The 15,530-nt window shown below is 42.1% G+C and overlaps 1 protein-coding gene across 1 annotated transcript in view; it reads right to left on the bottom strand.

Annotated features, from left to right (window-relative positions):
- cfap221 (cilia and flagella associated protein 221) overlaps nt 1-1,409 on the bottom strand; it is a gene marked incomplete at its 3' end in the record, with an annotated part of 70,284 nt that extends 68,875 nt beyond the window's left edge. The window contains exons 1-3 of the mRNA XM_084329031.1: nt 1,294-1,409; nt 556-656; nt 65-151 (exon numbers count right to left, since the gene is read on the bottom strand). Of these exons, the coding sequence (XP_084185157.1) occupies nt 65-151; nt 556-656; nt 1,294-1,408 (303 nt within the window). The 5' untranslated portion in view covers nt 1,409. The remainder of the gene's footprint in view (nt 1-64; nt 152-555; nt 657-1,293) is intronic.
- Nucleotides 1,410-15,530: the final 14,121 nt, after the last annotated feature.

The following is a 15,530-nucleotide window of genomic DNA, read 5'->3' as shown; positions in this document are numbered from 1 at the left end:
AATTCATATCCGCAATCAGGAAAATACGATTTAATAAAATATTTTATAATAATATTAATATTACCTTTTTGGTATATTTCGTCTCGAAGTGCTTGGTTTGAGTGGAAATTATATGAATATTTGCAACTTCCGAGGAGATGTTGATTAGTTTCTGAGGGATAGTAAAAAAATAAAAATATTAGCTACATCATAATAATCCTGATATTATCAGGATTCACAGTCGGAGAAATGTACTGCAACTCCATAACCACGTTTGCCCATGTCTAGCCTACTTCCCCCAAGTACTGTTGGGGTGAGTTCAGTTCCTATTCAGTGTGAATACCATTCATAACATGCCGCAGATTCATTTGGGGTTGCCTGCATGATTTATTTGATAGTTACATTTCATTGGATCTTAAAATAATAGACAATCCACTTCCTGAATGGACTACAATTCAATTGAACCCAACAACCCTGATTCCATTACTAAATCAGAACTATTTGGATAGGTTAGGATAGTAAACCCTGTGCTATTTATTTGTTTGTCTAACGGAATAAATCCAATGCTTTCCTCACCAGAATTTTCTGGTAATCCTTCCCCAATTCAAACCCACTGAAGTGGAGCTCTGGTGGTTCGGCTTGGATTTGGCTGTTTCTTTGGAGATTGTGGTAGAGTTCTGGAAGATAGAGAGAGAGAGATTCAGATTCAGACAACTTTATTGATCCCACGTGGGGCAATTCATAAAGAAATGGGAGAGAGAGAGAGAGAGAGAGAGAGAGAAAAACAGAGAGCAAGAGAGAGAGAGAGAGAGAGGGATAAAATAAGGTAATAATAATGAAAAGAAGTACGACCCTGATAATTATGATGTGTAGTAACTAGTAATGTATGTACATACAGACAGAGATATAGATAGAGATATATAGAAACCTTCCTGGACACTTTAAAAAATTGTACACTTGACTTCTCACAATCTTCATGGAGGACACTTTTCACTTTACATTTCCACACTTCTTACTGTACATTTTACTGTATATTTCTGTATTTTTGGCTGGATAGTTGCATATTTAAGATTTTAGAATGTATATACCAGAATGTATATCCCGGACCGTGTTTTGTTCTTTATTCTATTGTATTCTTATTTTCTTTATATTATTATATTCTTATTCCTATTTTAGTCCTATTGACTACCTAAATGTTGATTGTTGTTCAATATGAGCGATCTGTAGTGCCGAATTTCCCTCTGGATTATTAAAGGAGTTCTATTCTATTCTAGATAGAGATAGATATAGATAGAAAATAGATAGATAGAGTACTTGATTCCAGTAGGTGATTGGGGACTATTGCTCTGGTCTCCTCCACCAGTGGCTTCAACGGCAGAGAAAGCCTCTTCTTGTACAGCTGTGGGTAGCTCTCCAGAGCAGGGACCATCGCCATACTAATGTTAGCTGAATGTCAGCTCGGGCACTAGCTACAGTAGGCTCAATCACCACTACAGGAACCTAATGGTAGCATGGCCAAGCTGCAGGGGGAAGTGAATTAATTAATTAATTAATTAATTAATGCATACATGTACATACAGACATGCATAATGACAGCGGGCAGGCAGACAGTCAGTCAATCAGACAGACAGACAGAGACGTATACACATGAAAAAAGCAGCTTCAACCTAAGTTACCACACATCTAGTTGATACATGCCTTCTCTATTTGAACGAGCACATCAAACAAGAGGTGGAAGCGGGCAAATACTGCGGCATGGTCATGCTGGACCTACAAAAGGCCTTCGACACTGTCAATCACTCCATTCTGATTGACAAGCTAAAAGCAATTGGTTTTGATAGTCTATCAGTGAGCTGGATGCAATCCTACCTGGAGGGGAGAGAACAGATGGTGGAGGTAAATGGTACCCTACCCCCCCCCCCCCCCCCCTCCCAGTGAGCTGTGGTGTTCCACAAGGAAGCATACTAGGACTGCTACTGTTCCTAATTTATGCAAATTACATGTCATCAGCTTGTGACTGCAACTTGTTCCTGTTCGCGGACAACTCAGCCCTGCTGGTCTCTGACAGGAACAAGTTACAGGTTGAAAAAACCCTCAGCTCGGAACTAGGCTAAATCTGCACCTGGCTCGCTTACAACAAACTATCATTACACCTGGGTAAAATAGAGTCCATTCTCTTCGGTTCAAATAACAAACTCAGCAAGGCCGACGGCTTCTCAGTTACAGTGGGTGACAATATTGTCACAAGGAAAGATGAAATTACATACCTAGGTTCCATCCTAGAGGCTAATCTTTCCTGTGACAAAATGGCATCCAATGTAATAAAAAAAAGTCAACCAACGAACTAGATTCTTGTACCGGATCTCCTCTCTGGTAAACAAGAATACCCTGAAGACTCTGGCAAGAGCACTCATTCAATGGTACTACGACTATGCTTGCACCTCATGGTACCAAAGCACCTCAAAGGCGCTAAAAACTAAATTACAAACATCACAAAACAAACTGGTCAGACTACTTCTTGACCTTACTCCTAGAACCCACCTCACCCCTGCCCACTTTGACAACCTAGGATGGCTTAGAGTAGACGACAGAGTACAGCAACTTGCAATGGGCCTGGTCTACAAGATACACTACACGACTAAGGTACCCATGTACATGTCAAAATACTTCCCAAAGGTCAGTGAATACCACGACCACAACACCAGAGGGAGCTCCATAAATCATGTTAAACCCAGATTCGGCTCAAACAAGGGACTAAACACGTTTCGCAATTATGCCACATCAATGTGGAACGCACTACCCAAAGCTGTAAAGGAATGTGAATCCTCACTACCCACTTTTAAAACCACTCTCAAGGAGCACCTACGGGAGACTGCAATTCGAAACTGGCCCCTGTAAATGTCCTAACTCAACCCCCTCCAATGTAAATGTCCTAACCCAATAATACACGAGGCCCTCTTCTTGGGACCAAGAAGGTTTCGTCGATAATCCAATGTACAGTTACCACCTACCCCACCCACCCAACCACCTCCTATGTACAGTCCCACCCCCCCCCACCTACCCAACCCCACCTCATCCAATGTACAGTTTCTTCGTCAAATATACTCTCTTTTTTAAACTCCTTTTGTATTACAAACAGTACTGTATTTGTAAATCTGGTACGTCATAAATGTTTAGATGTAGCAGTACTGTCTATCTGTATGTCATGTAGTATGTCATATTTATAGATGAATTGAAAATGGGGGACCCTGATGTAAACAAGACGAAAGTATTTCTCTGGTCTGCATCCCCTTAACAATTGTGTGTATTGAGCCGTACTGTATTGTACCCATTCTGCAATCTGTTAATAGATGAAGAATAAACAAGTGTGTGTAAACAAGTGAACAAGATAACGTTGGCAAGTAGTTAGCCCCGTGCATTAACGTTACTAACTCAACTGTACTGTACTAAGCACTGCACTGCAAGTAGCTAGCTGACGTTAGCGAGCTAACACAGTTTGCTCTGTAGTTTGAGCTGTCGTTTCAACCTTGTTTGAACGCTTAAAACGCCGCGACTTACTTGTGTTTTGGGTGTAAAGGTTGTCGTTCATACAAACGACACATGTTCGGGCTACTTTCTTGGCCGAAATAGGAGCAGCGCTTCCAGCTGAAAACTCTTCCACCTGTTGTTTGGAGGCGCGCGCGTCGCTCCATCAACCGTCGTCAGGGCGACGCTGCGCTTCCTGTGTGTTGGGACTGGGAGGAGTAGGGTATATCTGCAGAGCCGCAAGCCCACTGTTGAGTGGGAGGGGAAATCACATAGAAATACGAGGAACAGATCGGAATCCCATCGGATATTCAACATATTTGGAAAAGAAAAAGAAAAAAGAAACGCACACTGGATGTAGTAAAGTTACTTACTTCACTTGGTTGGCTCACTTGGCTGCCACGGAACGTTTGAACACATATAACAATGGAACAATTTCCACGTCCATTTAAGAGACAGGAAGATTTTGTTTTTCCTGCCTCCCCTTGGTGTATCCTAATACCAAGATACACCCAGAAGAGTGCGTTTTCTATTGTAGAACAAATGAAGGGGCGGGGAAAGGGCGGAGACAACATGATGAGAAAAGTTCTAGGTTTTCTGCAGTGACACATTCTGCCCATTGAATGTGTTAAATGAGTTTGACCAGACCTCTTTGGTTTGACACTTTATTTTGCTACATATAAGGATATTGTTTTTTTTCCACATTATTTTACAGGTATATATTTTATTTTATTTTATGTGGCTTTTTTATATATAGTAGCTTAGTCTAAGTTGAAAACCTGCTTGACAATGCTGAAAGTTGGAATAATTGGACTTATTCTCATGAACGCGCTCAGGTGAGCTTGTTAATAAGGTTCTTCTGTTGATTGGCCTGCATATTTGGTATTTTCTTGGGAATACAAAATGTATATATTATTATATATATTATTGATGTGTTTTTGCTTCTTCAGGCAAAAAGAACAGCAACACATAATTCATGTGAAAGAGGAGGAAAAGTGCATCAAAGAATTGATGCTTTCTAATAAGTCTAAAGAGCTGGGTGAGTCACTGCACAATAACGTGAATCAGTCTTGTCAGTTTAAACTCCTTCATAGAGTCAATGTGCCACTATGACTGCCAATTTGTCATTTCTTGTGTGGTGTCTTTTTTTTTAACATGTTTTGACATCTACATATTTTGTGACTAGGCTACAGATGATACTACAGAAAAGTTCCATTGAAACACAAACTGGCTTCAGCAGGCCTCCACATGAGGTATACGACCCTATAGTGACATCTAGTGTTCAAATAAAGTACACAAATAGTACAGTGTGTGCTTCCTACGGGTAGAGGTTCCATGTGGCTTAATTAATGGGTCGAATATGGCACTCATTGTCTTGGGCTCCATTCTAATGGTGCAACCCTATACATGTCCCCAAATTACTTAGTTCATGCACTTTGGATAGAGGATATGAAATACCACAAAGATCTAACAAACTATTACATGTATATTATAATGTATACGGAAGGTATTTTTTGAAAGAGTTGATTGACTTTACATTTGTTTTTTTCTGTAGACTGCATGGGCATGTGGGACCACTTGAACTGCTGGCCATCAGCCTCTGTAGGGGAAACAGTCTCTCAGCCCTGTCCTGAGTTTTTCAGCTCAGAGAGTGAGATACTACAGCATACAGACACACACACATAATGTATGCGCACACAAAGACATACGTGCATTCCAACATACAGTACACACACATAATAATAATAATTACTTGCATTTATATAGCGCTTTTCTAAACACTCAAAGCGCTTTACAATGTAGGGTGGAAATTGCTTCACCACCACTGTGTAGCACCCAACCTTGGGCTACGCAGGCTCAATGGCTAGGAGTATGGCAATAAAACCCTGCAATTACCACACACGGTATACATATATTACTCTAGATCAGGGTACTCTACTCTAGATCAGGGTACTCTACTCTAGATCAGGGTACTCTACTCTAGACCAGGGTACTCTAGATTATTGTAATAGCTTTGTCCTATACTACACCACTATGTATGTTATACTATATACCATTCATAAATATATACATATCACTTTTTTCCCCTTCTTTTTTAACTTTATTTAGCATGCAGAAAACAAACTAAAGTCAATGTAAAACAACAGGTTAGGGGATGTCCCCAGAAAGACACAACAGTCATCAAATGGGGGCAACAGTGGCTCAGGAGTTAGAGCAGTCATCTGGTAATCCGGAGGTTGATGGTTCGATTTCCACTCCTCCCGGGCAGCGTGTCGAAGTGTCCTTGAGCAAGAGACTTAACCCCTAATTGCTCCTGATGAGCAGGTTGGTATACCTTGCATGGTTGCCTCCGCCGTTGGTGTGTGAATGTGTGAGTGAATGGGTAAAATGTGAGGAACAAATTGTAAAGCGCTTTGGATAAAAGCGCTATATAAATGCAGCCATTTACCATTTACCAAATATAAAACAAAAAAACACGAAGGTTAGAGAAAGAACAAGTTTTACTTAAAATGTAAATGTCCCTCACATCATTACTTCCTCATTGTAAATAGCATTAGTCTCTCACCGACTCACCTTCATTGTTGTAATTCAGTAGACTCATCTTTGTTGTAATTCAGCAGACTGATCTTTGTTGTAATTCAGCAGACTGATCTTTGTTGTAATTCAGCAGAATGATCTTTGTTGTAATTCAGCAGAATGATCTTTGTTGTAATTCAGTAGACTGATCTTTGTTGTAATTCAGTAGACTGATCTTTGTTGTAATTCAGTAGACTGATCTTTGTTGTAATTCAGCAGAATGATCTTTGTTGTAATTCAACAGAATGATCTTTGTTGTAATTCAGTAGACTGATCTTTGTTGTAATTCAGCAGACTGATCTTTGTTGTAATTCAGTAGACTGATCTTTGTTGTAATTCAGCAGACTGATCTTTGTTGTAATTCAGCAGACTGATCTTTGTTGTAATTCAGTAGACTGATCTTTGTTGTAATTCAGTAGACTGATCTTTGTTGTAATTCAGCAGACTGATCTTTGTTGTAATTCAGTAGACTGATCTTTGTTGTAATTCAGTAGACTGATCTTTGTTGTAATTCAGCAGACTGATCTTTGTTGTAATTCAGCAGACTGATCTTTGTTGTAATTCAGCAGACTGATCTTTGTTGTAATTCAGCAGACTGATCTTTGTTGTAATTCAGCAGACTGATCTTTGTTGTAATTCAGTAGACTGATCTTTGTTGTAATTCAGTAGACTGATCTTTGTTGTAATTCAGCAGACTGATCTTTGTTGTAATTCAGCAGACTGATCTTTGTTGTAATTCAGCAGACTGATCTTTGTTGTAATTCAGCAGACTGATCTTTGTTGTAATTCAGCAGACTGATCTTTGTTGTAATTCAGCAGACTCTTCACTTAGCAAAAGCAAAGGGCCTCTCCTCTGTCCTGATTCTCCTGGACCTGTTGGCAGCCTTCGACAGTCAGCCATCAGATCCTCCTTGCATCCCTCGCAGGAATGGGAGTGACTGGCTCTGCGCTGGCATAGCTGACATCCTACCTCACTAATATGTCTATGCACTCAACACTGCAGCACCCAAGTTTCAGCACCGTTTGATGAACATTGTTACTCAGCTGAAAGAGTTGTACCCTTCCTGCTGACTTGTCGTACAGAATTTGTAAGTCGCTTTGGATAAAAGAGTCCGCTAAATGACTAAATGTAAAAAGTAGAGCTTGAGACTTCCTTTCTTTGGCGGATAAAACAAGCTGAACTGCGGGGGATTAGAAGTAGTCGGGGAATGAATAAACATGGTATCTCCTTGTAACATCACGCTGGTGTGTAATAGAGTGTAGGGGACACAGTGTGTAGGGCGTTCCATCTAACAGGTTAATCTTTGTTCATCTTTTTAAAACGTTTTCGTTTTCAGGAGAACACCCCTAAGCCGTTGAAATGAAAGACTTTTAGTTTACTATTATTAGAAATCTGAAATGTTATTTAGGTACTGGAGATGCTTGAAGCCTTTTTACAACGCATCGCCGTTTCCGGGTTCCCGTTTTGCGCTCTGATTGGCCAGGTCATGTGACATGAGCGCCAATCGTGGGACGGCAAGTTTCTACACTGGTTAAGCTTAGGCACTCTTCGAAGTTGGTTAAGGTTAGAGTTTGTCTTAGAGCGTGACGGCAAGTTCTTTCGCCGGTTAAGCTTAGGCACTAATTACAAAGTTGGTTAAGGTTAGAGTTTGTCTTAGAGCATGGCGATAGAACGCCAGGTCATTTGCAGGCTGTTCGACGCGGAAATGGGCAAACACGCTATTGGGCGCACATGTCACATGACCTGGCCAATCAGAGCGCTGGAAACGCGGATGCGTTGTACAAAGGCTACACGCACTGGGGATACATAATAATAACTTCCGTTTTATATAGTGCCTTTCATAAAACCATGCAAGGTCGCGTTCCATAGGGGTGGAAAACTAAAATAACAAATATGGTGGACAGACACAACATTAAAAGTGGGAAATTAGGGGTTAAAGGCCAAGTTGAAGAGGTGGGTTTTGACGAGTTGTTTAAAGGAGTCCAGAGTTGTAGCGTTGTGGAGTTCTGGGGGGAGGGAGTTCCAGAGGGTGGGAGCTGCCACACTGAAAGCTCTGTCCCCAAAGGTCCGCAGTCTGGTTCGGGGAATGGAGAGCTGACCAGTGTCTGAGGATCGCAGGGACATGACCGAGTGAGGTGGTCTTCGTCGTTTGACCAGGGTTTGAAGTCTTCAAATTAACGAGCCTAAACAAGCTGTTCCGAATCAATGCTCTTAGTGATGTCAAGTAATCAATTAGCTTTGATTAATTCATCAATTCAATTTGAGTAATTCATAAATTAGCTGTACTTTTTGGAGCTAGGAACCCTGTACTACCCAGTTTGTAGAATTATTTTACTCTTGGGTGTATGGTAGCCACTAGCCAGGCAGCGTGAACATTTAAGGCAACCAACTTGTGTTCAGCTTTTCGTTCAGCGTTTCTCTGATTGGCCACACGGCCACGTGACCGCGCTAGCACACGCCCTTATCCGCGCCCTGCCGCTCTGTGTGTTGTTGCGCCGCCCGCGGCAGAGTGACCCGTCGGCCGCGCATGCGCATGAGGCTCCCCCAGGTGCTCTGAGAGGTGCTCGTTGTGTTGTTGGTTAATGCCAGAGGTGCTCGTTACGCCGTTGTGTTGTTGGTTAATGCCATATCAGCAGTGTTCACGCGGTTGCTTAACGCCATAACTAACTAACTAACTAATTCAAGATGGACCCTGCCGCCAACGTGCAAGCTTTTGGCACGCCTGAGATATTACATTTATACATTCATATATATGACATAACTGTAGCATATAGATTGATAGGCCAAGTTGTCCTGAAAAAAATATTGTATATCACTTAATTTTGCAATACAGGGTTGAGGTTACACACATGTGCGTTGTGCATGAACCTTCAAGTTCCCTGGTGCAAAATATAACATTTTGGCAGCCCATGAAACAAGACAAACAATACAGTAACAGTAATAATCAACAATTATTTGTAAATAGAAGAAAATTCATTCATTGTCCTTGTGTTACATAAAACCCATCTGTGGCCTCGCGTAGAGGAAGGGCGTAAATACATGTTAAGATATTCAAAATCGTCACAGCAGTATAGTTTGTTTATACTTCAGAAGTGCGATATTTGAACATGGTCCCCAAAATGAATGGAAGCGAATGAGGAGCCTGACGCCTGACACCTGGGAGGAATGGGGGTGTTGCAGCGTTGGGGATGTTTAAAAAATATAATTTAATATATAATATAATATAATAATAATCTGGTCAGCAGCCTCCACTGATGTAGCGTGATTCAAACCCCCTCAATGTGCAGTTTCTAGTTAATCAGTCAGCAGCCTCCACTGATGTACAGTGACGAGTGAATCTGGTAGTTGGTTTATGACGTTAAAAACGCGAAATAACATAACGTTACAGCGTACAGTTTCTAGTTAATCAGTCAGCAGCCTCCACTGATGTACAGTGACGAGTGAATCGTGTAGTTGTTTTGATAAATGCGTTGTGTATTTGCATGATTCGATTCGGACAAAGATTACAGCTCCGCATTTCATTCATTTCATTTGGTACCTCTGCCGTGCTCGCGGCAAAAGGGGGTGGGGGGTCGTGGCCAATCAGAGAAAAGCTGAACACAAGTTGGTTGCCTTAAATGTTCACGCAGCCAGGCAGGGAAGGAAACTATAAAGACATTGGTGTGTACAACATCCGCACAACATTTTCAATAAAACAAGATTCTAAAGAGAGAAAAAAAATTATTTTGGAAATATGAATAAACTTCTGATAATTGTTTATATAATATATATATATATATATATATATATATATATATATATAAATAAATATAACATTATGGATTGAAACTGTTAAATTCCACGTTGTCTCTAATTATGAAGGTAAAAACACCAGGACACAACAAATGTAGTTCCCTACAGTTTTTATTAGAAGTAACTTATTTTACAACTTTTGTCTGTAGAAAGAAACATTGCGGAAATGTTTTATGTACAATGATTTTAAACTACTCTTAAACAAGTATAGAAATTAATAATAATGATAGAAAATATCTATGACTGTTCTAATAATACAAGACTAATAAAACATCCTTCACAATAAACGCTAAAAGGAAGTACATTTTTATTTTTGTCCTTTTTTGTACATAACTTTTTTTCCATTTTTTTTTCATTTTTTAGAAACATAAGACTTCTCAAACACGTATATCTACCCAGGAGGACGAACATATTTACAGGAAGCAGTTGAGGGTCTGAAATGTACAGAACACTTTGCAGTGAAACCAGGGTGGGGGAAATTAAAAGAACCTTATGGAAATAAAAATTAAAAACTCTCACCTGGAATCTGAACCAAAAACAATCATTTACCCTCTCCCCAGGTGTGACAGAATCATAGCTATAGAATAATGAACATGATTCTATTTCTATGGACAGAACTGTATAGCTGGCACTGTAATGAACAGATTTAACCAATATGGGGATTGCCGAATATATGACAACATAAGGGAAGAGGAGGGTCGGGGACACAACGCCAATGGCTGTGATATTAAGTCGGTATCCTGGTAGTATTTGTTCATGGTGTCACGTGGATACAGTAAGATGCGAACGCAAGGGTGACTTGCTCAAACGTCTACTCAGATGTGGTTTTCTGGTAGCAGGTCCAAGGTACTTTAAAGAAGTTACTTTGACATCATGAATTTTAGATGAATTTATTCTTCTCCTCCAGATTTCACAATGCGGGCAATCGTTTTTGAATAGAATAGAATTTGGGGGGAAAAGTTAAAATTTCACAATTTGGGGGGAAAGTTACAATTTCACAATTTGGGAAAAAGTGAAGGTTTCACAGTGCGGGAAAACCTTCCCATTGGTTCTTTCGGTTTCCCCAAAAATGAGGAGGAGGTACAGGCACTGCGTACAGCTCCTCTACGTTAGAAATTAACTGAACCGCAGCCGCGCTGCTGCAGAACTCGGGCTCGAGGCTGTCAGAACGTCCCTTTCGGATCACGGAGGCGCATCGCGGGGAGGCTTTAGTGCGCGACACGCGAGAGGGTTTGTGCTGGGTCACCGGGGGAGAGACATCCAGGAGAATTGTAAACAAAACAAAAAGGCCAAGGGTGCAGCAGCGCTACATAGTAGCGTTCTCTTCCTCCGTGCCTTTCAACAAGTGGTGGTTAGAGGCCGTCTCCGCCGCGGGGCTGCAGGCTGCTGCAGATGCAGCGGTACTGAGTCCCCGCCGCATGCCGTATTTAAACACCTCCCTCAGGAGTGACAGAGCAGTAGCAGTCGCAGTCCCGCGGCCACAACCCTCAACACTGACCCTCTACCGCCGCACAGACACCAACCAGGGACTTCCAACTCCTACAGACCCCCCCCCCCCCCCCCCCCACCGCCAGAGGAATGTGCTCCTATAATAATATACATGGACGTGACCAGGGGTCAAAGAATGAAACCCGCTATAAATCCGTCTTCTGGTCAACGCTCCAAATCTTGAGCTGAATGTGGGTCGACACGGGGGGTCAGGCTAGCACAACATGCAGGAATGTTTGCAGGTGTGATATAGCAGCCGATAAAAATAGCTTAGCACATCGAGGTGATATATATATAAGTAACCATTATTATTTTTTATTTTTATCTACTTTTTCTCCCATTTTCTATTTTTCTCCCATCCCAATTTCGTATTGTCCAATTCTACCGTCCCCTGTCTCGAACGCTGTTAGGCCATGCCTCCCACTGGTCGGCTGCAATGTGGACGAAGCCTTGCATCACGTGTCCCCGTACTCGAGGAGGCAGCCGTCGCATCTTTTCACCTGCACAGCGCGATCTCTCAGCGGCGAGAGTCTGCGTGGGAGGGACACGCCGCCCCCGTTGCTTCCTGATTCTGCTGCGCAGGCGCACCAACCGACCTGTAGGAGTCGCTGTCCACAACGTCCGATCCCCACCCACCAGCTTCCCACCCCTAACACTGCCAATTGCGTTAGTATGAACGACCTGCCAAGCTGGTAGCAATGCCGAGAGCTGGGCTCGAACCCAGCATCTCCTGCATTGGTGGCGAGCGCCTTGCCCACTGCGCCACTTAGCCGCCCCAGAAGTAACCATTATCTCAACAAATATACAGATAAGACGCATGAAAAAATGTAAATAAAATACATGACTAAAAAGGGCAGTGACGAGCTGATTTCATAGGTAAAAACAACGCTCAGATCTATGTAAATAATTAATCCGAGCTATTTTAGTTATTTGAGACTGGGCGACTCCAGTAGAGTCAACAAGACTAAAGTCAGAGAGGAGCGTTAACAGTTGGGAAGGGATGGGAGCACGTCACGTGGAAACTGGGTGAAAACAATCAGGTACCATCATTACTTCAACCGACCACCGTCTCAGTTCAGTTCTCTATATGAACACTGGTCAAACTCCATGGATAACCCACCCTCCCCCACCACCTCCAGACCGGAAACACCCAGAGTGGTGGATCACTGTGTCCTCTCCCTAAACCCCCGCTATCGCCCTCCCCCCCGGCTCGCCCCGTCAACACAAGTGCTTCAGAAACACCCATCTACATTCTTACACATAATACTTATACGGAATGTAATCACTCGGGTAACGGATGACTCTGCGATGCGTCTGACGTGTCTTCACCTTCTTCATCCTTACAATCAGACTTGGAGGGAGGTCTTCGGAAGCTTTTCGGAAGCTTTTTGGAAAACCTTTTGGACACCGTTAAATAGTTATATTTTGGTGAAGATGTTGAGTAATCAGAACTGTGTTCAGTTTCAGAGGTACTTAGCTCCCCATCACATTCAGGCTCAGATTCACATGAAGGTGTCATCTGTGGCCTCGGGTTCTGATCCCCGCTCTGAATCTCTTTGTCCTCCTCTGGGGCAGAAAAAATGGTACAGTGCGCATAATTGATGTTCTTCGCCTTTAGGAATCCGTCTAAAGAGTCGAACACCTCTATGTCAGAGGAGGGAGACGCCGCTGCTAGTTTTGAGGTGGAGTCTTGCGCCTCACAAAGAGGAAGAATGACTACATCGTCTTCTTGGTTTTCTCTATTTCCAACATCCTGTGGCAGAACAGGGTCTCCATCTGTGGCTTCAAATGTAAGGTCTGACACGACCACAGACATAACCATCCGGTCATCCTTCTCCTCCGTCTCAGCTCTATATTGGAAGTCTTTGTCTCCCGTCACAGACGTCTGCTCACTTTGTGGAGATTCCTCCACCGTCAGTTCCCTCTGGTCTAGATCTATGGATTGTTCACGTTGCAGATCTTCATGTTTCAACCCTTGCTCTTGAAGTGAAGCTTCAGTCTTGACCGCACTTTCACACTGTGAAGAGTTAAAGATTGCAAGTTTAGAAGATTCAGTATGTTATAGGCTCATTACTCTTGATTCATACGTCCCATGCATACTGATGTGGATACACAGATACTGATGCCGGTACTGAAGGTGATACCAGGCTAAAATACTGCAGGTACTGAGGGTGATACCAGGCTAAAATACTGCAGGTACTGAGGGTGATACCAGGCTAAAATACTGCAGGTACTGAGGGTGATACCAGGCTAAAATACTGCAGGTACTGAGGGTGATACCAGGCTAAAATACTGCAGGTACTGAAGGTGATACCAGGCTAAAATACTGCAGGTACTGAAGGTGATACCAGGCTAAAATACTGCAGGTACTGAAGGTGATACCAGGCTAAAATACTGCAGGTACTGAAGGTGATACCAGGCTAAAATACTGCAGGGGGTCCCTAAAAAAGATTTGTAATAAAAAAAATGAAATTTAAAAATATTTTTCTTTTTTAAGTTAGCTTTAATCACAGTAACGTTGGCGAGCTAGCTAAATTATATAAAAACTAACTGGATAGTTCATATAAGCCATTCTCCCTTTCTGTGTGTGTGTGCGCGCGTGCCCTTCCCAACTCTGGTCTTTGGAAAGTTTGATATTTACTGAGGATGGCCAGATAATGTTGATATTTAAACTTTACTGCGCGTGTCTATGACGACACTGTTGACACCACGTATCCGTGACACGCGCACCCCGCGACAACACTAGTAGTTTTGGGGGGCCTACCACCCCCCCTGAGAAAAATCCTAGGGGAAACACTGAAAATACTGCAGGTACTGAAGGGGATACCAGGCTAAAATACTGCAGGTAGGGTAACTCTAACTCACTTGGACTCAAACTCTCTCTTTCTCTCTCTCTCTCTCTATATATATATACACACACTAGAGAATAGTTCAGTTAGCAAATATAGAGTATAGTCAGATTTAACTTCAGTTAGTAAATATAAAGAAGTCAGATTTAACTTCAGTTAGTAAATATAGAGAATAGTCAGATTTAACTTAATTTAGTAAATATAGAGAATAGTTAGATTTGACTTAATTTAGTAAATATAGAGAATAATAGTGGCCTTATGACTCCTACAATGTGATTGTAAGGAGGAAAACTTATTCACACATCCTTACATGAACATATTCTGTACACCATGTTCTCAGTCCCTCTATAGCCATAAATGGACCCCTGTCTCTGCACAGTATCTGACACTATAATGTAAACAGCCTATAATATAATAATAATGCAGGACCTCTTTAGAGAGAGGTCTTTATTCGGCATGCAACGACACAACGACATGCAATGGGCGGCACACACACACATGCAATTGTCTCTCAGGGTCGCCGATGCGATTGAACTCTGCTCTTAACCCATCCCGTCGTCCTTCCCCCCAAGGGCTGCTATGATATATAATCAGCGAAGGGAGATGTACCTTATGGACTAATATGGACATAGTCGAGACACAGTATATGCTAGGGCTGGGCGATAAAACGATAACGATAATCATCGCGATAAATTATTTCCTCGAAATAAACATGAAACGTGGTTGCAAAGTTTCGATATATCGATTTCCCAAGCTTGGACCAAACAGTGTTCCATTCTATGCATTTATCCAGTGGTGGTAGGTTGCCCCCTGGTGGAATATAATAATCTATGCACTGGGCCGTGTGTGTACTGCATAGGAGAAGGTGCGCGGACTGATGACCGTGATGACGACATCAACTCGAGACAAGACATTCAGTTTTGGTGTTTTGAAATCACGCGGCATAATCACAAGAGAAAACATTCATTCAGACTGTGTTGGAACAGTTGTATATAACAAAATGGATTTATATGGATTATGGACTTGGACACATTCATGGAGAATTCAAGCCGGGACCACGACGCTTCTCAAAGGGTTGGCTCGACACGCGAGTCGCAACGGCTCTCCAATTCATCTCGTAGTGACCGGCGCAGCAAACAAAGTGAGTCTATTAATAGCCCGTCCGTCGGCGCCGGCATAAGAAGTTAATTACTGACAGAAATGTATATCGACGATAATTATCGATAGCGAGTTATATGAAAATAATTTTATCATTATCGATAACGTTTTTGGCCATATCGCCCAGCCCCAGTATATGCATCATGAGAACTTACATGTCA

The sequence above is a fragment of the Notolepis coatsorum genome, assembly GCF_963971535.1.
Source record: "Notolepis coatsorum genome assembly, chromosome: 14".
In the NCBI taxonomy this organism is placed as follows: Eukaryota; Metazoa; Chordata; class Actinopteri; order Aulopiformes; family Paralepididae; genus Notolepis; species Notolepis coatsorum.
Note: the sequence above shows the minus strand (reverse complement) of the source record. Positions and strands in the feature narration are given on the sequence as shown.